At 47.2% G+C, this 24703-nt stretch overlaps 1 protein-coding gene across 4 annotated transcripts in view; it reads left to right on the top strand.

Moving 5' to 3' along the window:
• NRP2 (neuropilin 2) overlaps positions 1-24703 on the top strand; it is a 111938-nt gene that overhangs the window by 13274 nt on the left and 73961 nt on the right. For all 4 annotated transcript variants that reach the window (XM_028112125.2, XM_028112126.2, XM_028112129.2 and 1 more), the window contains exons 2-3: positions 1660-1837; positions 20553-20734. In XM_028112125.2, the coding sequence (XP_027967926.1) occupies positions 1660-1837; positions 20553-20734 (360 nt within the window). The remainder of the gene's footprint in view (positions 1-1659; positions 1838-20552; positions 20735-24703) is intronic.

The raw sequence follows: 24703 nt of genomic DNA, 5'->3' as shown, positions 1-24703 counted from the left end.
GTCCTGCTGGACTGGGGAGGGTGCAGGGTCATTAGTTAGAGGATGATGTGGGCTCTGCTAGCCAGAGGAAATGGCCTGCTTTTGTTTTCCACCCAGTAGGAAATGGAACCTGAATCCATTAGATTCTGGGCAGTTCAACACGGCACAGTTTGAGCTCTTGGAGGCACGATGCCTAAAAGGCTACTTGTGTGGATTTGTGTGTCCCAACCACCATTGCGCGGCGTGCCCATCTTTTATGCATTTAAAGCCTGTCAGGCTGGTAATCTAAAGCAGAGGTCTGGAAGGCAGTAATGCCAACAGACATGGGGAATAGTAAAGTGCACCTGTAGAGTTAAAAAATGCATGACCCTTTCCCTCAAAGAGCGAACACAGGAGAAAGACCCCGTCCTGTAGGGTGGCTGCTGAGCCATAATACATAATTCACGGGCCCATGCTGCTCCATGCAGATGGCGATATTAAATCGTGATTGATGCTAAGAGAGGCGCACATCTCAGGAAGGTCTCCGGGAGGCTTCTGAATATTTCCAGGTCTCTCGTGCCTTCCCGTCCTCTGTTCTACTGCGGTATTAAGCAAAACCCCCCCCCATTTCCCAGGAACCCCTCCTGGGGATTACAGAACTTCACTCCCAAATATATGAGATTCTTCAAATGTCATCACCCACCTTTTCTGCCTTTGAAGTCGCCCCCTTGCCTCCTGGCCCATAGGAAGCTGTTTACCTCCAGCCAGGCCCTGCTGGGAAGGGGGGGCAACTACGCCCCCTGCAGTAGCCTTTCAAATGGCCGCGTCCTGGTTGCCGCTGGCCAAAGCAGCAGCACACTCTGGTGGTGGTGACGAGGCAGGAGGGACGGCGGGTAGAAAGCAAGGGAAAAAAAACACAAAGCACTTTTGTCGAAGCTCTGAGGTCAGAGCCAGTGAATTCTCCAATGCAGATTTTTTCCACTCGGTGTATAATGAAATAATAAATCAAATTTGTGGTGTATGTGGAATTAAATGTTTGGGGTTTTTGCTTTTTCTTTCTTAAAAAAAAAAAAAAAAAAAGAAAGAAAGAAAGAAGAAGAAACAGCAGCTAAAATCACCCTCCAGGGCCTATTCTGGCCCAAAGCTGAAAATGTTTCCTCCACATCACATGTAATTGTTACCAGGCTCGTTTGTGGGTCGGCACCACAAAACCACTATTGTCAGTTCCCGGAGCTCTTTCTTCTGGCGGCCTGGGCTGGGCTGGGAGACACCCAATGAAATGAAGGATTTATGAGATAAAGATAGAGATGAGAGGTTCGAACAAGAAGATGGACCAAGGAGAGGAGATGAGAAAAGGCAGGGGGCATGTTATGTTTGCCGCTCTCTTGTTTCTTTCATCTCAGGCCATGTAATTGGGAATGTTTATGATCATTTTCTGGAATATTTTGATTTGGGGAGTGTGTGTGATTGTGCACGTGTGTATGTGTGTGTGTGTGTGTTCAGTTGGGTGAGTTGGGGGGGATGAGCTGAAATAATCTCTTCCACTGAATGAGTAAGTAGGTTAGTCTTCTGGACTGCCATAAAAGGTCTGTAAAACAGTTTTAATCAGCCACTGGTAGGGAAGAGAAACAGGGAGAGGGGGGAAAAAAAAGAGGCTGTAGCATATTTGAAGTTCTTTGGGTTCTTTGCCTTCTCTTTCAGACTCACCCTGTGGAGGTCGTTTGAATTCCAAAGATGCTGGCTATATCACCTCCCCAGGTTACCCCCAGGATTACCCATCCCACCAGAACTGCGAGTGGATTGTTTACGCCCCTGAACCCAACCAGAAGATTGTCCTCAACTTCAACCCTCACTTCGAAATTGAGAAGCACGACTGCAAGTAAGCGCCTGATTGTACATCCGTGAGACACACACTCCTACCCGCTGCCACCTAATGGCAGCACCCCTGACCCACCTGCTGGACAGTGGCCCCCAGAGGGAAACCTCAAGATGATGTTCTCTTTCGGGGGAAATAAAGGCCTAGGGGATCCCATAGTATGGAGGAAAAGAGCCTTCTTGAGTGAAGAGTGTAGAGAATAGCGCCCTATCTTCAAAGTGGGCAGTGGAGGAGAATTCCATCTAGGGGCTGGGGGTGGACTGCAATATACCAGCTCTTGACTTTGGAATTTCCTTTCCCCCTGGAGATCTCCCCATTTCCACCACCGCCACCACATGTAGAAACCCCACCAGCTTCCTTAATGAACTAGTAGCCAGATCCCCACGTGGAGACTTCCTCTGCATCCAGCTCTAGAGGATCAGCCTGTTATTTTATGAAGCAGCAGCTGATTTCCTTACAGAAATAGAGTTAAAAATCTGAGTCTACACCGGTAGGTCTAAGATTCGCATTGGTTCTTGATACCTGTGCTGTCTCAAAGCTGATGTTACAGATTTATTTCACCGACACCCTTCTAACTGCTTTACAAATATCGCTCTATCCAGCCCTCACAGTAGCCCTGGGAAGTCGGTGCTGTCAGGACTAACATTTTGCAGATGAGAAAACCAAAGCCCAGAGAGCTTGTCAGTCCCCCGAGGAGGCTCAGCTGGTCTCATAACATCAGTCCTGCCACCTTGGAAATGTGCAGCTTAGGAGATACCAAGTGGGCATTTAGATAGCCATGAGTGCTTTAGAAATGCCTTCTTGACACCAAAGTCCCTTAAATTAAGGTGAAGGAGCAGGTAGCTTTGTAATGTCAAGAACGTGAATGTGCTTTGTACCATCTAGTGGACTCTATCTGAAAGTCTTTGGTCATTGAAACAATAGTGCAAGTTTTCTGTGCAGAAAAGAATGTACCAATGATCATGTCCTGCTCCAAATGTGCCCCTATGATGTGCCTGCCACTGGGTGTTCAGTGTCCCCTTATGATTCCTAAAGAGTCTGGACATTCCTTGTGACCAAGGCGTTGCAAGTACAGAAAAATTAATAAAGGGGCCAGCTGGTGAGAAAGGTGCAAGGGAGCAGGCCTACCTCCGGGCCGGCGCATCCCCGTGGAGGAGACAAGGCCCCCCTTGAACCAGGGCTAGACTGTGAGGCAGTGAATTGATGTCATTGTTATCCTCCTAGGACTACTTCACACCTACATAATGGTTTTCTCCTAGCAAGAGGTAGTCTGCACTGAAAACCAGAGGGTTTCTGGGATGGCTGCCTCATGTGACGAAGAGTCATAAGACGGATTTTCTAATCCCAGATCTACTCTTGACTCAGTGGATGACATAGGGTAACTCACCAGTTCCTCTTTGTCTGAGTTAAACGCACAGCCTGATAGACTCGTACAGCATCTCAGGTCTGCTGAGTCCCTGCAGTGGACTTTAGCAAGAGTTTCTGTTAGAAGAGCTCCTATATTGGATGTTTTTGCTCCCAGTGCCTTTGGCTGGGCTGTAGAAGGTTGGCACAGACAGAAGCGTAATGCACAGAGAGCTTGCATCTGAGCTTAGAGAAATTTTGACTAAGCACCTCTGTCGACTGAGGGCCAGATTCTGTTATGCTTATGCCAGCAAATCTCCCAGGGAAATTGCTAAGAGGTCATCTTATGTATATTAATATTGGCAAGTAGAGGAAGGCCTAGCTTTTGGAAGGAAAAGCTCAGGGAGCCATGTTGGGAAGTTTGCAAGGCCAGGAAAACATGCTCCTGCCCTGTTTGGGGCCACTGGGGCCGCCTTCTCCCCACAGGACTCAGCCCCAAGGGTGGAGAGAACTCAGGTTGCTGGAGTCTCTGGCAGCAAAAGGGGACAAGGATGTTGCCTCTTGCTGGACTTGAAGTAGGGGAAGCAGACAAGTTACAGGTTATCTTCTGGCTTATCATCCTTACTAAGTAGCTTCCTGTTTTTCTCCCCACTCCCCCATGGATGCTTCTAGCTTGAACTGAAAAGATCAGGAAGGTCAGAAAAAAAATCTTTCTGGGGTCTCTTTTCCCCAGTGCCAAGTTGTCAGAAAGGCTCGGCTGGGGTCAAGCCTCCACTACTTAACCTCGTCCTTAATTCTCCCTCCCCCCGCCCCCCCGCCGCCATTTCCCCTCCATTCCCCATTTCTCTGTCATTCTTGTTGATTTTTGTATTTAGAAAGACACATCCGGTTCTCTCAATCTCTCACCCTGCAAGGTATTTTTAACATTCTTCCCCGGCCATTTGCATTCAGAATAAATGAGCTTCTCCTCCCCGACTGCCTTGTTCCACTAGCTGGTGAGAGGAACAATTAACCTAATTGAAGGGTTCGAAGTTCTGTCTGGTTCCTCCTCTCTCCCACTCTGTCCAAGGAAGCTCCTGGTTTTGGAAAGCACTTACTACCAAAGGAAATGAGACTCCTTTCTCTTTTCATTTCCGGTGCATGTTTTGAATTGGCCTTGACTCTCCAGGCCCATAGCGTGGATGGACGCTTACCAAGAGAATGCCGCCTGCACTGTCCTCCCCTTGACAGGGCATAGCAGCAGCACCCCTGCAAAAAGGAAAGTGAATAAGAGCAGCAGGAAAAAGCCAGCCCCACCGTGGTGGAAGGGCCACGGTCAACACCTCTCCATCCTCCCACGTGCAGGAGTAACTGCAGAGGTTGCCCAGAGATCCAGGAGCAGGCTTGGCCTGGTGGCCCCTGGGCCCTTGGCTCTCTGTGCCTTGAAATCCACAACCCAAGGGTTGAGCCCGTTGAAGAATAAGCCCCCGACAGACCTTTTTCCTTTAACGGCCGCTTGTTAATTTTGCTTGGAAACTTTCACTCACAGCCCCAGCTTTGCCTGAGTCAGCCGTCTCAGGCCACTACCATCTGTGAGGAGCTCTCCAACTCCTCCCTCGGGCTATGAGCAGGAATCCAAACCCCCAGCACCCGCAGGCTGCTCTGTGGGCAGAAACCAGAGGCCCCCGTGGCCTGGCCACGCAGACGTGGCCAAAGGACCAAAGGGCAGGACTCAGGGCCCTCTGAGTGAACAGGGAGAAGCCACTCACTCCCTGTGGTGAGGAACAGGGTACTGCTGCTTTTCACCTGAGTCATCCGGCAGTAGGCGGGACACTAAGGCTTTAGAAACATATGTACACAGACTTGAATCTTTTTCCATTTCTGAAATCTAAGATATATGCGTTTTTTAAGAACACCCACCTGCATATGATCCACAGCTTATTCATGAGTCCTCAGACCAGCATGGCATCCCTCCGCATCCCAGAGGCCCAAGTAAAACCAAAACCAAGAGTCTGGGCCCTGTTAAGAATTGGTCATTTCCAGATGGGTGTCTTGGAAAACATGCTTCACAATGTGCACAAACCACTAGGAAGACCTAAAAGAACATTTCTTGGGCTAAAGAACCCACACGAAGTTTATAGGAATGATTTTATGCATGCATTCAGTGCGGCTTCATCTCATTTACCATGGGAGAACCGCACTCCATTCAAGGGAAACGTTTAGATACTCAAACCTACTCCTATTCAGAGTTCCAAAGGTCTTTTTTGAAAGGATTTATGATAAAGAACGTTCTAAATCCTGTGCTACACTTCCCTGTCTTCTTAAACAAAACCAATAGTAAGGAGAGTCAACTTTTCCTTGATGATTCAGGCCTCTAATTTTAAACTTCACTTTTTGAGACCGAGGCCGAGTGATGTCCAGTTCGGATCGGGGAGGTTGAGAGTTGAGTTTTTGTTGACCTTTTAAACTTTCCAGGCCTCAGTTTCCTCGCCTGCAACACTGATACGTACTTTTCAAGATTGCCATGTCTTGTCTATGTGGATACACAATGAATTAGCAACTGCATTAGCATCTTTGTGCTTTGTCACGGGAAATTTTGAGACTTTTTTCTACCAATACTCTTGCTGTCACTTCCTGTTAGGTGTATGCCTGCTTCCTGGAGCCTTCCTCTTCTGACTTGTTTTACTCTTTTATTGTGTTGTACGGATTTTGCTTCTGGAGGTCTTACTGTCCATTGGGAAGTGCTGGTTCTGGGGTCTCGGCTCTGCCCCAAGCCAGTATAACCCCAGGGCCAGCATGTCTGCTCGGCTTCAGTCGGCCAAGCTCATGGCCGAGCAGGCTCTGGGACATACCCTCAGGGACAGAGTGTGAAGAGCATCAGTGCACGGAGTCCCCGGCATCAGCTGAGGTGCTCAAGGTCTTTTCTTCTGAAACCATCCCCCCAAAGCCCACCCATGTTCTAGATATTGGAGGTGTAGGGATATTTGGCCTCGAGCTGTGTCCTGGATGAACAAGGTGCTCTTGTATTTATGGCCAGAGGAGCTCTCTAAATAGTAGTTGTGTCTATTTCTCCCAAAGTAGGGGTGATATCTTAGAGAGCTAGCAGCTTCCCAGGCTGATAAACCGACTCCAGTCAACATAGGGAACAGACCAGACCTCAATAATCTAGCCTCCCCCCACCCAGTCAATAGTGATTTCCTATGCTCAGTGAGCACCCTCCATTCCAGTCAAACAGCCAAAGACAACCTTATATCTGCATGAGCCCCTGTGAGTGCCCAGTGCTTGGACCGGCCTCCCTCTCCCCTCCATAGGGACCAGCTGAACACTCCCCTCCTCCTCCCCTCTGTTTCCTTGATTCTTCCAGTTATGGGTCCCAATGCCGAACTCCCAGAGCATTGTGTATTGCCTTGATTTGCTGGCTTGCCTTTAGTTCATGGGTGGTCAAGGTTGTATTCCGAGCATGTAAATCCTCTTAAGGGCATGGACTACATATTTCATTTCTATACCCCCAGGACACCTGGTCTTGGAGTATTAAGCAGGGGCACACACATGATCGTTTCGGTGGTATTTTTACATTTGAGTTGCCAGGACATAAGTCAACATGGCATGAACCTGCCCTGGAAGCAGACAGAGCTGTCTTCCCTATGCATCCATCTTGTGATGTGATATAATGAGAGCAGGAGGATGAGACACGGGCTTATGGAGCTGACTAAGCTCTCTGTGACTTGGCCTTTCACCAACAAAATGGCAATGGACCATGCATTCATTCGTAGTTACTAAACACCTACTATGTACCACACATAATGATAGCATTGGGAGTACAGTGATGAGTAAATCATATTCTTTGTCTTCATGGAACTAAGAGTTTAGGAGCAAGTTTGGGGCACCTGGGTGGTTCAGTCAGTTAAGCATCTGACTCTTGATTTTGGCTCGAGATCAAGTCCCATGTCAGGCTGAGTATAGAGCCTGCTTAAGATTCTTTCTCTCTCCCTCTGCCCCCCCCCCCCCCCCCGCATCTGGGCACACACACACACACTCTCTAAAAAAAAATAAAATAAAAAATTTTAAAAATATATGGTTATTGATGATAAAGCCACCACATCTAGAGCATTACCTCAAGACCAGCACTTTGCTGAGCGCTTCACATATATCATCTCATTGATCCTTGAATCAAAACAATGCAAAGTCATTGTTACTCTTCCCGCTTTACAGATGAAGAAACTTGTACTTAAAGAATAACTTCTGGCCCCAGGTCCCACCCATGGAAATGGCAGAGAAGGGATTTGAAGCCAGAATGCCCTGCTCTGCAACCTGTGCTCTTTACTCTTATGATCTACTGCCTCCCCCAGCACTGTGCATGTCCACTGCGGATATGCTGCAGGCATGATATGTGAGCCCACGGCACTGAGATCCAGCCTAGGCTGGGGAGATCAGGGACAGCTCCCTGGAAGAAGTGATCCCAAAGAAGTTAGCCAGGCAGAGCAGAGGTGTATATCTCTGGTGGTCCATGTAGAGAGCATCACATCAAAGACAAGACTGGAAACAATCTGATGCCTTAGGGAACCACAGTATTTGAAGGGCCATCCTTGTGACTTGCTGATCAGCAAAACTCCTTTTCAGTGAAGAGGTGCCTGAGCAATGCTATTGAATTTTGTTTCCTGGCCCGGTGACTTCCACCATCTTAGAGAGGGGCTGTGGTCAGGAAGCAGGAAAGACTAAGATTTTAAGAACTCTTTGCTGCTCCCACCCTCCCTGACCAGGCTCTCTACAGTTTCATACCCTATATCCAGGGACAACCCCCCTCCGGCCCCCAGTTTAATGCCCGAACCTGGGGTTTGGCCTGGAAAAATCCAGGTAACACTGGATTAAGCTCCACCTGTCAGTTTACTCCTACACAGGCTCTCTCTGAACACATGTCTCTTTCCTAAGAATAGAGAGCAGGAGGCCGCATTGCCCAAATGGAGGTGTGGCTTCAGCTGGTGTCCACCTGAGTCTCTGGAAATCAAAACAGAGTGTAAGTTCTCTGGTTCAAGAGAGTGTCTTGCACTCAGGAGAGAGCCTCAGGTTGATTACTCATGACGTGGTTATAGATTTACTGCCTGCCCAACCACAGAAATATTCTGATGCCCCCAAGGAGCCAATGAGAGGCAATATTTTTCTGTATTGCAACAACCCTGCTAATGACAGAAACAGATCCCCCTGCAGGTACATGGTGCAATAAAATGGGACGGCCCTGCTGACTGTAGCTTGGCTGGCAGCCGACCCCGGCTCACCAACCTTGACCAAGGACTCCACCCAGCAACTTCGCTTGCTGAAGAAGTGGGGAAGAAACATCACAGATTGTTCTCCTCCTACCAAGGTTAAAGAGCAGTTGGGACAACAGTTATTTTTGGCAGTTTGTTTTTAAATACACGATGTTGCAATCGCAATGCTCCAAGCGCAAGCTTCGCTGTGGATGTCCTTCTTAACGATGCATTTTATCTCCTGATTGAGAAAATCACTTGAGGTTTTCTAATACACAATCCCACTTGTTCTGCCTCTCAACCCTGGCACCTTCTCTGAACCCAGAGGTCCCAGAGGGCCAGCATCTTACCCCATGTAACTGCATGTAATTCTCCCAGCTAATTACACCGCGTGAGAGTCTGTCTTCAGAAATTCAGTGGGAGCTCAGGGTGGGGAGGGGATAAAGAGAAGGAAAGAGACCAAGTAAAGAAATTAGATTTTTCTTAAAACGTGATTTGTGTATTTTCCTATAGTCATGTGTGCTATAGGAAATAAGATGTTCTCTTTGTTTTGTCCTGTTTAATGGCAGGGGGATTGAAACCTCAGGATTAAGAGCAACTCGATAGATAATTTAATTCCATTCTTCTGCATCTGCCTGGATAAATCATCCCAGAAAAAAATGTATACATATTAGCTGCCCTTGTCTTTCCTTCTAGAAAAGAGCCTCCATAATCGACCTTCATTATAAAACCTAGGGCCTCACAACTCATCTCAGTGATTGCGGAGTAGATGGTTGTATTTAATTTACATAATCAGAATTTTTTTTTCCCTAGAAGGAAAATCCCTGAAAAAATGTTAGCTGGGTCAGAATAAAATTTTTAAAAAGAAGAAGAAAGAAAAACATGTGAACTGGGCTTACGTTTGGAAAGCTATCAAAGGACTTCACGTGATGAAAGAAATCCACATGATTTTTTTATGCTTTTTTTCCTACCTTTGTAGACAAGCATCTTGGCAGTCTCTCTCTCTCTCTCTCTCTCTCTCTCTCCATATATGTATATATATGTACATACATATACACACATGGGACTCACACAGGACTGGGTACTGCTGTTATTCCCATTTAACAGATGGGTACACTGTGAGAGTGATCGCACAGATAGTAATGGTAGGGCTGGAATTTGAAGCCCACCACCCAAAGCTGCCTTTATATGCCCGTGTCCTTGTACCTAGAGCTCTCACCCACTGTCCCCAGGCTTAGGTATTTGGGGCCTCTCTGATTTCTTTAGATAGCCTTGACAAGTCTTTTCTTTTCCCCTTCCATCTCTTACTCCTTTTCTTTGCCCCTTCCTGCCATGGGGTCATCTCCGGATGCCGGCAGGGCGGTCAAGGAGAGAGAGGTGTTTCCGTGATGCTCTGTCGATGGTCTCCGTCTGCTTCCCTGTCATCCACCTCCTACCCCCCAGGTCCCTTCCAGCCCCCCTCACCATCGCCTTCAAATTCTCTGCCATCCCCCCACCGCCTCCCTCTGCAGCCGGAATCCGAAGATGTGAGGGCTAGTAATAGAGTGTCAGCGGAGGTAATTGATTCCTCACACACAGAGAATTCTCCTGCCTTCAGTGTCAATGGCGCTGAACCAGAGTCTTGGAGGTGAGCGAGACATGTAAACAGTCCATGGCTGAGCTGTCAGGGTGAAGCTAGACACACTGGAGAGCGAGCGAGAGGGAGAACGATGGAACAAATAATTGTTTTATTGGGAAGAAAAGGAGTAAATAATATTTCAGCCCAGGAATTGGCAGTTTGAAAGGGGTGGTTGAGAGAGCGAGAAGCAGAAGGAATCACGACGCAGGTTTTAATGGAAGAGTTTTTCTTTGTCTCAAGGTAGGAGGTTTCGTCCTCACCCCATCCCCCCTCCCATTATCATCATTATTATCATTAAAATAATTACCGTAACAATTACAGTTGATGAGACCTCGAGTTTATAGAGCACCTTTCATCTAAAAGTTCAAAGTGATTTATCTATGTGTCATCCCTTTGAGAGTGGTAGGAGGGTAAGAAAGTATTTTCTTTCTTTTTTTTTTTTTTTTGTCTTATCCGCTGGGAAACTGAGGTCCAAGCAGATACAGGATTCCGTCTAAGCCTCAGGGCAGGCAGCTGGGTTAAGCGCTGGGGTACTGATGGCTCTTCTGGGGGTCCCTGCTGCCCTCCTGCCCACCAGGGCCCTTATACTTGTGCGGCCCTCACAGCTCATCCCTGCCACTAGTGCTCCCTCCCGCCATGCGCGACCCCCCCCCCCCCCCGCCCCAGTCAGTAGCTGTGCAGCCAGGCAGCCAGCAGTTCCATGCACAAAGCAAACCGTCTGCGATGCTGTGGGATAGATAAAGGTCCTTCAAGGTCTGACTCACACTGCTCCCATCCTGCTAGGAGACTTCCTGCAATCTGGTTCCCTTTCTTGTAGAAGCTGCTGTCCTTTCTAGACGTATTTCTTCCTAGTCTTAGGGAACCTCCAGCCAAGAGAACCAATATTCTGACACAATATTCCTGAACGTTTGCTGCTTCCACACCACCCCACCCCACCCCACCCCCCGCCCACAGATGCTGGCCACTTCTTGCAAAATACAGGGCCATTTCTGTGATGAGGAGGGGCAAGTGCTTTAAAATGCACAGGGCGGACCGGGCTTTGCTCCCAGCACAGCCACGGCGCCTTCACGACCCAGCCGTCGAGGAGAGCATCGTTCACCCAGTGCTGGTTGGAGAGGCGGAAGCTGTTCTAGCTGACTGGCCACTGAGTGCTATATTCAGAATCTCCAGCCTGGCGTGGCAGCAACCTTCCTGCTTGGACAGTAGTGCAGGCCCATCATTTCCACACCAAGGTGCTTTTCGCACAATCGTGACAAGTCTGCCTCTGGCGCCAGGAGAAGCCCTGAGCCCTTGTAACCTGAGGCTTGCAGTGAATGCAATCCAAGGACAGGGCCCAGCACACCAGCCACGTACTCCCCATTGGTCCCCTGCTTAGATTTCTGCATGGTACATTTTTCAGGCAAGCTTTGTATTTTCTAAGTTTTGTTATGGGGGCCGGATGCCAGCAAAGAGGGACAGAAACACGACTGGGAGCCTACACCCCTAGAAAAATGTTTTTCCGATGCAGTGATTGATTCCCTGGTGCCTGGTACACCTCATTCCCAGCAGGCTCCCATTTTTTGGACAGATGGGAAGGTTATGATTTGCTCTCACAATTAGAGCCTCTGGGAGCCAGGGTTAGTGAGCGCCCATTCCAGAGGGAACCATTTGCCTGGCCAAGTGCAGGGCTGTGGCTGCCAGCACACCCAGGCCCTGGGATGGTGTACTCTGATTTCCCCTTAGTGGGTGCCAGTCACTCCCTGCCCCTTCCAACCAGCCCTGGGAGGCACAGAGGCATGATCCCTGTTCCCATTCATGAGATGAGGCACACCGAGGCATGTAAGCTTGATAGACCCAGGCCAGTGTAGGCCCGTCTGGCCTTGCTGGGTGGGGTTCCCCTTCACATCCAAGTGCCAGCCTGCTGGTGAACAGACATAAATTATGGGCTACTCTTACTTCCTCCTCTGCTAACCAGGGGCCCTTGAGCTAACTGCAGAGAGTGAGGATTTTTTATAGATGTGTATGGCTGACGGAAAAAAGACCCAACCGTTGTGCTGGAAACTGCCTGCCCGACAGCCTTAAACTTCACATTGGCTCTGGTTGCCGAGAAAATCCTTCCTTACATAAGCAAACACGTTCCATCCAAGCTGGTCTGCAGAGCGCTCGCTGGTCCAGGAGTGGACCAGATCTGTGGCCATACAGCCTCAGGAATGCGCCTTGCTGGGGAGCCAGGTCAGTGGGGGAAGCGGTGTTCAGCGAGGGGGGCCAGGGGAGAGGTGCTGGGGGCTTTGTTGTATGCCCTTCATTCTCTGAAAGTTCATCCACAGTGAGACTTATCAGACACCCTGTCTGCAGTGACCTCCTTCCTCACGTTGCGAGACGTTCTTGGCAGCCTGCTCCTCTAGGAACAATGAGATCGGCAGGGCCCTCTCCATCATCCCGGGGCTTCTGTGGAAAACAACCAGCAATTATAAATAGACATTATTTGTATTTCCATTTTCTTGCCTTCAAGGTTTTCTGGAATAATTCCTTCAGTTTGTTTTGGGTTATTTTCTTCGCATACTTCCTTTGCCGGGTGGTCAGATTTCCTCCTTTCTGAGGCGCCGTGAAGACCCTGGCTGTGTGGGGATTTCGGATAAGCTCCAAATATCAGAGACGGGTGGTGGGAAGAAATGAGGGAAGAAAAGGCAACTGCCAGAAGTCGCCATTAAAAGGGCAGCGGCACCAGCCCAGAGAGGCAAACAGATGTGAAGTCTTGGCTCCCTTGGAGTCCTTGCAGCTATTTAGGAAAGAATAACAATAACAACAATAATAATAATAGTAATAATGCCTAACATTTATTTATTGAGGACTTACTATGTGCCAGGCACTATGCTGAGCTGTTGACACGCGTTAACTCACCACAGTGAAGGAGGTCGAGTCCCCAGTTGTTCAAGACCCACCAACCGGTGGGGGTGGGGGGGGTGGCGGGGTGGGGAAGGCATGGGCTGTTCTGAATTCGGCATGACAGGCTGATTCCAGAGCTCAGAAACACGAGATTGAAAGGAAATCTCAAAAACTCAGGTGACTGAAGCACTATTGATGGATTTGTATAGGAGGAGGATTTTTAGAAACCGCCATCCCTAGCATTGAGGTTGGTGGGGCGGGGGGGGGGGGGGGGGGCATCGAGACCGTCTCTAACTTTGTGACTTTTCATTCCTTCCTCGTGTGTTTAGTTCATGTGTATGTAACCCTTCTCTCCTCTATGTCTGCCACCCTGCTTGGTAAAAACACAAGTAATGGTAAAAATAGCCAGTGTCTCCCAGGGACTTTTGCAGGCATCTAGCACTCTTCTGGGCTCGTATGTACCTTTGCAGTCCTTCCAACAGTGCCCAACAAGGTGGGGACCATGATTATTTCCACTTTATAGAAGAAGAAACTGAGACTCAGAGAGGTTCAATGCCTTGCCTGCACTCATGAGTGCTGGAAACAGCTGGGTCTGCCTACAAAGCCCGTGAACCACACTTCTCAGAGTACACACACACTCATCGACAGATATGTTTCTGTATCACAGTAATTTAAGATTCTTTTTGTCACAGACCTAGGAAAATGTGCATACACACAAATGCACAAAATTTCTGCATTTGACTATAGGGGTTCCCTCACCTACTGAAACTCATCTGTGGGCCCTACTGGAAATCCATGGGTTTAAGAATATGTGCTCTAGATGATACTTTAAGAGCTTATAAATACACAGGATACTGTTTTCTCACTCGCTGGACCATATGTTCACATATGGGTATATATGTGCTTATAAAAATACTTCACTTGCAAAAATTAATATGTTACCCCATCTGAACACTTAAAAGCTAGATTTCAACTGGGTGAATCTTGAAACCCTGAATTCCAAAACCGCTCACTGCTTCTATCGGTGATTTGTCTAATAATTTTGGCAAGTCCTATAGGCTTTGTTTAAACAAAACAGCTAAAGAAAAAGAGCAAGATTCTGCTAAGTCCCTAACGGAAACCAAGCGGTTTCTTTATACCCCATACCTTCTACTGCTGTTGTACTGTGTTCATCTGTTATTCTCACGGGATGGAGGTGAGGTCTGTATGCCCAGGAGTGAGACCGCCTGGGTCTCTGACCTGTCCTTCTCACGGGACCTTGAGCTGGTCATTTAGACTCTCTGAATCCCAGTTTCTGCATCTGTAAACGGGTGGGAACTGTAACGGAGTGTGGTGTGTATTCAATGCGGATTAAATGAAGTAAGATCTACACGGGGGTCTGGCCCATAATAAATGCTCAGTAGATGATTGATATTTCTTCCGACTGATATTCCCATTGATGTTCCAGCTTCTTCTTAAATGGGTGGCCCCGATGAAAGGAAGAAATTCAAGGAAATGGAATTTGCTTTAAAAAATCTGACCTGACTGTGAACTGATTTCTCCATAAAGGCTGGATTTCACTCTTGAGCCAGAGACCAGGTGACCTGGCCATGGGCCCGACTGGGCCAGAGACTTGGGCCTCGTGCAGACCTGCCCAGAGCCTCTTTGTGTCTCAGGCAACTTCTTCACTGGGAACTTGTACGTGACAGTGTTGTGTTTTCCTCCTCTTTTCCCTGCAGGTTTTAATGTAAGGATTAATAAGACAGTGTTTGTAGATGTTTTTGAGCTTCCCAGAAGAAAGGCACTCCAGGAGGTGGTAAATTCTCTGGCCTCCATAATCCACTCATGAAATATGGAACTTTGAAAGTGTGAGAAAAATCTCAAATCACTTTGACAGCATTTTAATTATAGTTGATTTGTTTGCCGCTAATAGTGAAAATGCTGTCAGCATGATTTGAGATGTTTCTTCCACTCAAAATGTTATATTTCGTGTTTTCGAGTCATGAGGCAACATTTTGGTTTCCAGATAAAACCAGAATAGCTCAGGGAATGTGGTGGAGCACAAAGGCAAAGAGTATAAAACGGACCAAATGTATCCAACCCCTCGGGAAACGTCGTCATAGAATGAATTCTTCCTGAACTCACCAACTGTAGGCCCCTCATTTATTTACTCACACCACAAAAAATAGTGAGCCCTGCTCTATGCCAGGCACCATGCAAGCCATAGAAATATACAGCAGTAAAAAGGCAAGGTCCTTGCCCTCGTGGTGCTATGTAGTGAGGACACAGATTAACAATAAACAGGTGTATTGACAAGACCTTTGCAGATTACAATAGCTATAAAAGCAATAATATGGCAAGGCAGAGAATAAGGGCATGCCGTCTGAAATTGGGTGGTCAGGACAGGCTTCTCAGAGGAGGTGACCTCTGCACTTAGAAGAAGGAGACGGCACCAGCCACAGAAGAAGGTAACGGAGTATCACAGGCAGAGGGAAGAGCCAGTGCAAAGGCCCAGAGGCTGGAAAGAGCTTGCCATGTGCAAGGTGTGAGGTCTTAAAAATTTATGATACCAGTAGCATAAAAGGAGACATTGACTGGTTGGCAAAGGTTATGGCTTCTGGACTCGGGCGCGCACAGGTGCTATGATGTGTAGACCCAAGTATCGTAGAATGGGCACAGCACTCTTCCCTAGAGCACCCAAGTACTCCACCTGTGACAGAGAAATCTCCTCGCAAGCAGTTCTAAATGGCAGTCCTCCAGGGGTACTCTGACAGGCTGGACACGATCTGGCCATTTGAGAAGTTGTGGATCTTCTAGTACAGGCTCGGTTGGCTAACCCAGCCTTTGGGGGCCTGCTGGGAAGTGTCAAGCGTGGATAGAGTTATGGAAACTAGAAAGCCTCTTTTCATGTTTGCCTAGTGATGAGAAGAAGAGATGAGACTGTTGCTTTTTCATACCTCTCCCGTGGACTCTGAAAATTAATTCCACCGTCAGGATTCCCACACCCCAAATGTGGGTTTGGGGAGAGAAATTAAGACTTTGAAGTCGAGGAAGAACGTACAGAAAATGTTCTCTAGACAGATGCTCGACATGCAGATGTCGGGATCTGTGAGGAGAAAAGTAAAAAGGCACCCGGGAGCCATTTTGGAGAGAAAGGAAAAAGGTAGGAGTGGAAATTGCTACTTCAGCTTAGGAAAGTAAATAGATGAATAAAATAATAAAAGGTAGTGTTAAAGCTTTGGAAGGAATTTTTTTCATTTGAGGGAGATTATGAATAATGAAATGCAAACACAGTAGTTAATATGTCCGTTGGCTGGTTTATGTTTTCTTCTGGAAAATGAATAATGTGTTCTAAGAGGAACGGCCTTTCAGATTATCCTCCTTGACTGTCCTTGGGGTGAGTCCCGAGTTTGGACCCCAGATTCCTTTACCAAACAAAGGCTGGCTATCAGTTGCTAGATGCGGAGCCGTATTTATTTCAAGGCCACAAACTTCCTAATCCCCCACGAGCTCTTCCAAATGAACCTGACAACACTGAAATTTCTAAGGAGATTTACTCCAGCTGTAGCAAATCCCTAATAATAAAAAATTTCCCCAAATGAGTCAGTCACACAGGACGTAAATGAGACGTTCTCTGTGAAGTCAGCATGTCATTCAGTGTGTGCCCTTTATACAAAAAAACCCAGCCAGAAGACCGGCTTGTCCCCAGAGCAGAGCCCAGGCAGTCCAGGGGGGCTGGGGGAGGGAGGGGTTTAGCCACCAAATTGTAATTTGGGGTCCCTTTCCCCTCAAGCAAACCTGATAGGAAAATCCAGTCTTTCTAAGAAGTTTAAGTAAGGGCTGGTTATTTGCTTCCCAAAAGGATTCACCAGAGGGGTCCTTTAAATAACAAGCCCAGAAAGAAAATTTATAATATGATTGATGTATATGGACCTTTTTCAAAAATGTATCCCTTCGCTGTATGTGTACATAAATACGTAAGGATGTATTTGTAGCTGCCAGCATTACAAAAAAAAAGATTTGGGGTGGTATATCCACTGAGTAAATTGAGGCAAGTTTACAGCTATGGCATTTGCTAGGGAGCCCGGCTTCATCGATGATTGTGTTAATCCCCTAAATTACTGCATGTGTGATTAGGCAACCAGATAGAACCCTCCCCTTCTGATGATCCAGCCAGTGGGATGTCTGGGCCTCTCTTTGTCCTTTTCGGAGAAATTGGCAACACAAAGATTGGAGATATCTGGTTATCTTCTTTAAAAATACCTTTAAGTATTTCCTGGGTGTGGGCCACGTCCCTGGCACTGTTCTAGGTGACCCAACACTGTGACTTATTTAGTCCTCACTACACTTCTGTGAGTCGGATGGTGATGATGATGATGATGGTATTTACATTTTCATCTGCTACATTATGAGAGCTGGGTTCTTCTTCTCTGCTCTCCTGCTTTGAAAAAAATTCTTTTTTCTCTTATTTTTTCTTTTATTCTACTGTGTATTGTTTATTTGTTATTGAAGTACGGTTGACATACAATGTTATATTAGTTTCAGGTATAGGACATAGTGATTTGACAACTGGATACATTCCGTAGTGCTCACCACGATGATGCAGTTACCATCTGTCACCGTGGGAAAAAAAATTCTTAATGGAAGCAGCTTTATTTTATATATTTGTGGCTTATTAAGAAATGCAAGCTCATTGTAAGCGATTCAGATAATAGAAAAGAACAAAGAAGGAAGTAGAAATTACCAATTTCTACCACCCATATATCTTACTACTGTTAATATTTTAGTTTATGTAGTCTTTCAGACTTTTTTCTGTTTGTATATGGCAAGAATATAGATATTTTAACACATTCCTTTTTAAAAATCTGTTTTTTACACTAACAATGTAGCATGGCTATTTTCCCATAAAAACAAAATACCTAGACCTACAGCACTATCAATCTACTATAGCAGTGGAGTATTCCATTTTATAAATACACCAAAATTGATTCACCCACCCTCTGTTGTTGGACATTTAGATATGATGCTGTTTTTTATAAACAAAGCATCTTTTCACTTTTCTTATGCTTTTTTTTTATTATATCTACACTCACAAAGATGCATATACATCTTTGTGCAATTGTCTGATTATTTTCTTAGGAAAAATTCCTAGCAGTGGAATTGCTGGATTAAAGGGTTTGTCACATTTCTGCCAAAATGCACTCCAAAATGTTTTAACAGATGTTCTGCTTAAACTGCACCTCTACTCACTTGCTGTATATCTTCACCTCAGATATGGGTGTGAGGATATGACAAATCATGGCTAACATTTATTAAGCAAACACTAACGACCAGGCTGAGTACTGACACTGAGTACTGACCAACCATCCTACGTTGGTCATTTAAATCTCACAACCACCCTAGGAAAAAGGTTCTAATATCCCTATTTTGCTGTCATTTTCCCCATTGCTAAGGATCAGAAAGGTTAAGTAACTTGCCTGAGGTCACCCAGCTAAACTGACCTAAACTGGGATCCAAACCTAGTTCTGTCTGCTTCTGGGATTGGCCACGGCCTGGCAGGGGGCGGGGGTTCAGGGGGTGGATGGGACTCTTCCATCCAGGTTCATACATTCACTACTCCAGGTGAACTGGGTAATATCTGCTCACTGAACACAACTGGCTTCTCAACAGTTGTGCACCCTGATGGGACATCACCATTACTCAGCTGAGAGTGACTGACTGGCCAACACTGCTTACCTCAGTGTGGAAATACTAAGGAGGGATTTTCTAGAAGGTTTGGGGAATTTCCTTTGAGAACAAACTTAACTGTCTTTCCACTTTTGTTTTGGAAGTGAGGAAGCACATTTTCAAAGTCAACGTCATCACCCAAACCAAAATCACCGATTCCCAATTCTCAATCTGTGGCTCTCTCTCCAGAGCTCCTGGGAGGGGGGAGACCTTGCCATCTTGGCTTCTCCAGACTAACCAGCTTCCGTGATTCTTTTGACTATAGGATTCCGGCCCTCTGGGGTCTAAGATTGAACTAATCCCGGTCCATTCCCTACACTTCCTTTGCAGTCCTATTTATTCATAAGTGGCTGTGCAATCTGAAATATGGCTCCTGGGGGCTGCAGTGAGGCCTCAGGCCACTGCAGCTTAAATAAGCCGCTTCTGCTGGCAGCCAGCTCCCACAGACCCTGTGTGTGTGTGGCAGGAGCCTGCAGGCACATCCCAGGGAGGGTAGCTTTTCCCTCTCTTTACCCAAAAAAAGAAATTTCTTACATGTTGTTTTAACAGGTTGCTGCAAAATAAACAACAGGGAGGGAGAAGGAAATGGGTGGTTGTCGGTAAATAGTGGTACAGTGACCAGCAGTTTGCAGGGAGCTGGTGGGGAAGGACTTTCCCACCTCAGCAGCTGAGACCGCGGTATTCACTGGGAGCCCAGGGAAGGAGCATGGAGTTGGCACGGTGAAGACCGCCAGAGCACACAGCAAGGCCCAGAATGTTGCCTGTACAGATAAAATGGCATCCCGTGGTGTGTACGCCATCCCGTGAACCGAGCCGAGGATGTCTGTCTTTGATGAGTCTTCCCCAACCTGGGGCCAGGTTGATTCCATTTTAAATGAGCTCAGGCCTCAGTGCAGGGATGGCAGCCTGCTCTGCTTCTTGCCGAGGCTAATAGTTATGTGCTCATAGACACTGGGTCCCCGGGGATTCACCCCCTGCTTTTGGAGAAAGGTTTTTATTGCCTTATCTAATATGATGCTGATTCCTTTTAAAAACATGCTGTTGACTAGATGCTGCAGAGGTGAACTTGGCAGAGTCCTGTCAAGAGGGAGGGGCCCATGCATGGGAGTCTTTGTCACCAACAATTAAAGATAAGGGAAGAGGGGGTGACCCAGGAGGAAACTGAAACATGGGGGAGAGGGCGGGAAAGTAAGCAGATCTCAGGAACATCCCCAGTGTGCCTCGCAAGGTGCCTAGCACCTTCCTTATATCTCTCATTTCATCTCCAACCCAGCCCTCTGAAATGGATATTTTTATCCTCATCTTACAGATGAAGAAATTGATCTCAGAGGGGTTAAGTAACTTGCAGTGACGCAGAGCTAAGAAGAAAAGACAAAGATCCAGAGAGATCATGGTGGAAATAAAAATGGTGCTATGGAAGGAAGGAAAAATGCTTCTTTGGAGATATTTGTTAGAAGGATGCTACGGTTCTCATGTGGGCAAGAAATAAGGGCTTAAGGGGCGCCTGGGTGGTTCAGATGGTTAAGGTCTGCCTTCGGCTCAGGTCATGATCCCGGGCTCCTGGGATCAGCCCCACATAGGGCTCCTTGCTTGGCGGGAAGCCTGCTTCTCCCTCTCCCTCTACTGTTCCCCCTGCTTGTGCTCTCTCGCTCTCTCTGTCAAATAAATAAATAAAATCTTAAAAAAAAAACGGATTAAAAAAGAAAAGAAAGAAAGAAGGCCTTAAAATCTAGCCATCCACTGAGGCGCCCATTCTCTCTGTGGCTTCAATAGGGCAAGGCAGCTTCCTACATCTAGGTGGGCCAGTCTATACAAGCAAACCTGAGAGCCCTTTGTTTATCAGTCTGAAACACCTGACCGTCTAGGAAGGGCGAGCGCAGGAGCTGGGGTGAGACAATGGTCCCTTTCCTCTCCTGAGAGTGATCTTTGCTCATACGTGCCCCTTTGTACCATCCTCACGTAGGTATGACTTCATCGAGATTCGGGATGGGGACAGTGAATCCGCAGACCTCCTAGGAAAGCACTGTGGGAACATCGCCCCACCCACCATCATCTCCTCGGGCTCCGTGCTCTACATCAAGTTCACTTCCGACTACGCCCGGCAGGGGGCAGGCTTCTCCCTGCGCTATGAGATCTTCAAGACAGGTCAGTGTGGTCGTGGGTGGAGAGCGGGGTCCTGGGCGCCCCCGAGGAGACAAGCCGCCAGCATCGGTGTGTGTCCAAGGGAACTGTGTGATGGTTATTTGCGCATAGATGGAGCCCAGTGAGACAGACGGGAAGGGTTACAAAAGTTGTTGGAGTTGGAAGAGAGACTCACGGTGACCCTGGACACAGCCCGAGATGAAAAAGCCCGTTTAACTTATGATCCAACTTGAGAGGGCGCCTTGCATGGTTAGTGCTGGGTGCTGCCCACCAGGCAGACAAGCATTGTTTGTGGCACCGAAAGAGGAAGGAGCGCCAATTATATAGAACAACAATACTTTTTTTTTTTTTTTAAGATTTTATTTATTTATTTGACAGAGAGAGAGACAGCGAGAGAGGGAACACAAGCAGGGGGAGAGGGACAGGGAGAAGCAGACTCCCCGCAGAGCAGGGAGCCCCATGCGGGGTTTGAACTCCCTAGAGCAATGCTTTTGAAAAGAACTCAATTTTTGTGTGTTTTTAAAAATCACAATAATCTTCATGGGGAAAAAAGCAAAACTTGGTCGAACTTCCTCCTAATTACTTCATGGTTTAATGTTGCCTTTATCCGGAATTTCATGGGCAGAAGGACATAATCTTTTCAGTGTTGAGAGTCTCTAAAAGATCTTACCAGTGGGGTCATATGGTAGCTTTTAAATTCACATGTGGCTTATCAGAATTCCCCTCGCTGACCCATTTTACCTCTTCCACCTGTTGACCCCTACTTCCTAAATGCCAGGATAACCGCCTCCTGAAAAGCAATCAAAAAGATAGAAAAAGAGACAGAGAACACTGCACTTCTTTTAAGGTGACTTCCCGCTTTCCGTTAGGCCCACCTTCGATTACTTTAGGCTCTGAGAACATGGCCCCATCCTTATTTCCATAACTGGATTGATCTTTTATTCACAAGTTGCTGGTTCAGTATCTACACTGACACGCTCCAAGCAGCATGCCCTTCCCTCCAGGGTGAGAGCTCATTGTCTTGAGGCTAAGCGAGGTACACCCTCCAGGTCTCCCCTCACCCCCAGCCTGCTCCCCCACCTCATAGGCTTCCACCCCATCTACGAGTGCGGCCCCTCCGAGCCTGTGTTTTACAACTCGTGGACGGAGTCTGGCGCAAGGGGAGGCTGTCCGCCTTGTCATCGAGAGGCCCAAGTCCGGCGCCTGTTGAGTTCAGTGTAAGGGGACCTATTCATATATATTTTCTTTTCACTGAACAGTTCTTGAAAGGAAGTGGTAGCTGCTGAAAGCACTTTTTATATCCACTCTGTCTAAATATTTGTCAGATTTGTCTGCCTGAGAGCAAGAACATAGAATCCAATGAAGGGGTGGGCCGAGGGAACTGTGTCAAGCCATCATCGAGCCAGAGTGGGAGCACAGAATGTCCCAGGGCACAAGTCCCAAGAAAGTCTGTCTGTCATGGGTCATCACGCTCCCAACCACATGAGATCATAGGGACCAACAATCTGTGTGTCCAGTGTCCCAGGGGCTGTTGTGAGGCTCCTGAATGCCTCGATCCATATTCCCTAGAGTCCTGCGCAAGATTCCGATCAGTCAGTCCACCAGCTCAGCTGGAACGTTCATCATACCCTCTTCTGCTGGGGAGCAATGGGGAGGGAGAAGATAGAAAGGAATAAAACAGGATGTTTGCTCTCTTCTAGTGAGCAAACAGGTATGTAAACCCTCACACGTAACAGACGCGCAGTGGATGTCGTTGGGTGAACATAGGTAAATAGCTACGTAAATTGAGAGGAAAACTATAATATGAGGCAGTAGGAGTCAGCACTGAGTAAGAGTACAATTAACATGCTCCGGTTATGAAAACGAGGGCTCCACTGAGTGGCTTGGCAAGGGGGGCATCTGGGAAGTCAATTTGATAGCCAGGTCCCCAGTGCTAACGCCATCACTCAGCTCCCCTGTGCTGACAGGAAAAGGAAAGCAGCTCTAAGCAAGGTCTTCCGGGGAGCTGGCCCAGGGAAGTCTCAGCAAGGGTGAGCAGGACCATTAAAGCTCATCTCTGTTTCAGGCTTCCGGACTTAGTATTTCCCAAAGGATGGTGCCCTGAGTCTCCGGAAAGCCGCGGTAGGAGTGAATGTGAACCCTATCCACGATGCACATTTGAAGGGTTGAGGTTAAAAGTTAAGACGCCCAGGAGGGTAGCATAACAGAGCACTACTGTTTTGAGACCTCTAGTCTGTGGATGCCTAGACGCAAGAGCGCCAGCCCATGGCAGGTGGCTTGGGCATGGAGCAATGGGGCGGGCTACTTCAAGGACCAGGATGGCTAAAGGAGGAGAGAGATTCCTGTAGTGGGAGATAGCCCCACCGACAACAGTCAAATCTCTGGCGGACCATAAGAAAATGAGAACCCAGTGGTCTTCTTGGGGGCCACTGTCTCCTCCCATCATGCCTGCCTGAGAGAACAGCTCTCGGCATGAAAATCAACCCTGTATACAACACATACGTGTGCGGGCTACAAAATTCAAAGCTGAGAAGTCAAGGAGGATGAGCATTCCTCCAGGTGCCATGCCCTCGCTGCCCCCACATTTCCACTGTCGGAGTCCTGAAAGAAAATACACAAAGTTTACGTCATCCACAGAACATGAAAGAAATGCGTGAACATGCTGAAGAAATCCAAACAAACACAGCTATGTTTGCTAGTCAGATTCATAAAGAGAAAGAAGGGGGACTGTAAACACAGACACACAAAATAACCGTACCGAGGACCGTGGAAGCCTGCGACTGCACATTGCCCTGGCTGGGCTCAGCTACAGAATTCTACTGACAGGCACAAACCCGCAGCTCGGGTACAGACAGGGGGCATGTGGCTAGAGTGGGAGGTTCCTGTGTGCCCTGAATGAAGTGGTTTAGAAAAGAATCAGTGTAATACCAGACTATCCACATATAAAAGAGCAAACCAAAACAGCTTGCACACTTGAAGGATCTCAGATTGCCCAATCATGAGCATAATAGAGAAAGGAATTTTAAAATAACTCTAAAAAGTAACACTGGACGCTGAATCACTGGAAAACGTGGGTTTTTTTGTTTGTTCGTTTTCTGATAACTCTTTTGACCAAAGTTCAAGATCAAGTTTTCTTTCCCAGTATCCAGTGACATTTCAGAAACTGAAAGCCCTGGGGTCATTCACAGATAGAGAAACCTTAGAGAGTGCCCCGTACTCCTCCTCCCTGAACCGAATTCACTTTTCAAGGTCAGGCCAAGTTCTGTTGGGATAAATCCACCATGTTTTAAATAGCTTTATGCATACAGATTCTTCTTACGCTTGCAGAGTTATTGTAACATTGACAGTGGGAAAACACGAAGTGGGCATTTTTCACACTAGAGTCCTTTGGTACGAAATCATTCACTGCAGCCCAAATCCCCCAGCTTGCGTGGACAGTCTTAGCATTGAGTGAACTGGAGTATTTGTTGACTGAGCTTTTTTTTTTAACCTTTAATTCTTTTAACGCATGGCAGAAAAGGATCTTGGATGAGCTCAAAGTCTGCAAGACTCCACTTTTGTCCCAGGAGGGTCCCCTCTTTTGAGAGCTCCTCTCTACTGTTACTGTTCAGCTTCCTGCTTTCTGACACTTTGCCCACAGTCCAAACTGTGAATGGCGCAATTACAGATGAAGACACCATTGTAATGGACAAGTTTGATTGTTCTGCGCAGAAAGGATAAAACTGTTTTCCTTCCTTGTTTAAAATAAGCCAGAGGATATACCCATGTATAGCCATGTGGCAGAGAGAGATATGCGCTCTTTTTGGTGGCTTTTGTGTGTTTGATTTGCCTTAAAAATATCCTATTGAAAAACTCTGACCACTCAAATGCAGGACCTCAGAACCCTGGAAACTGTGGGTACTTCAGAATCCCATAGGCTCCGGACCTCCCTCGGGCTTACTAGGCGTCCATGGTGGAAAACTTTGTCCCCCG

Source organism: Eumetopias jubatus, unplaced genomic scaffold (assembly GCF_037043125.1).
Source record: "Eumetopias jubatus isolate StellerSeaLion01/CBP00866 unplaced genomic scaffold, mEumJub1_p1.0 scaffold_3, whole genome shotgun sequence".
NCBI classification, from domain to species: domain Eukaryota; kingdom Metazoa; phylum Chordata; class Mammalia; order Carnivora; family Otariidae; genus Eumetopias; species Eumetopias jubatus.
Note: the sequence above shows the minus strand (reverse complement) of the source record. Positions and strands in the feature narration are given on the sequence as shown.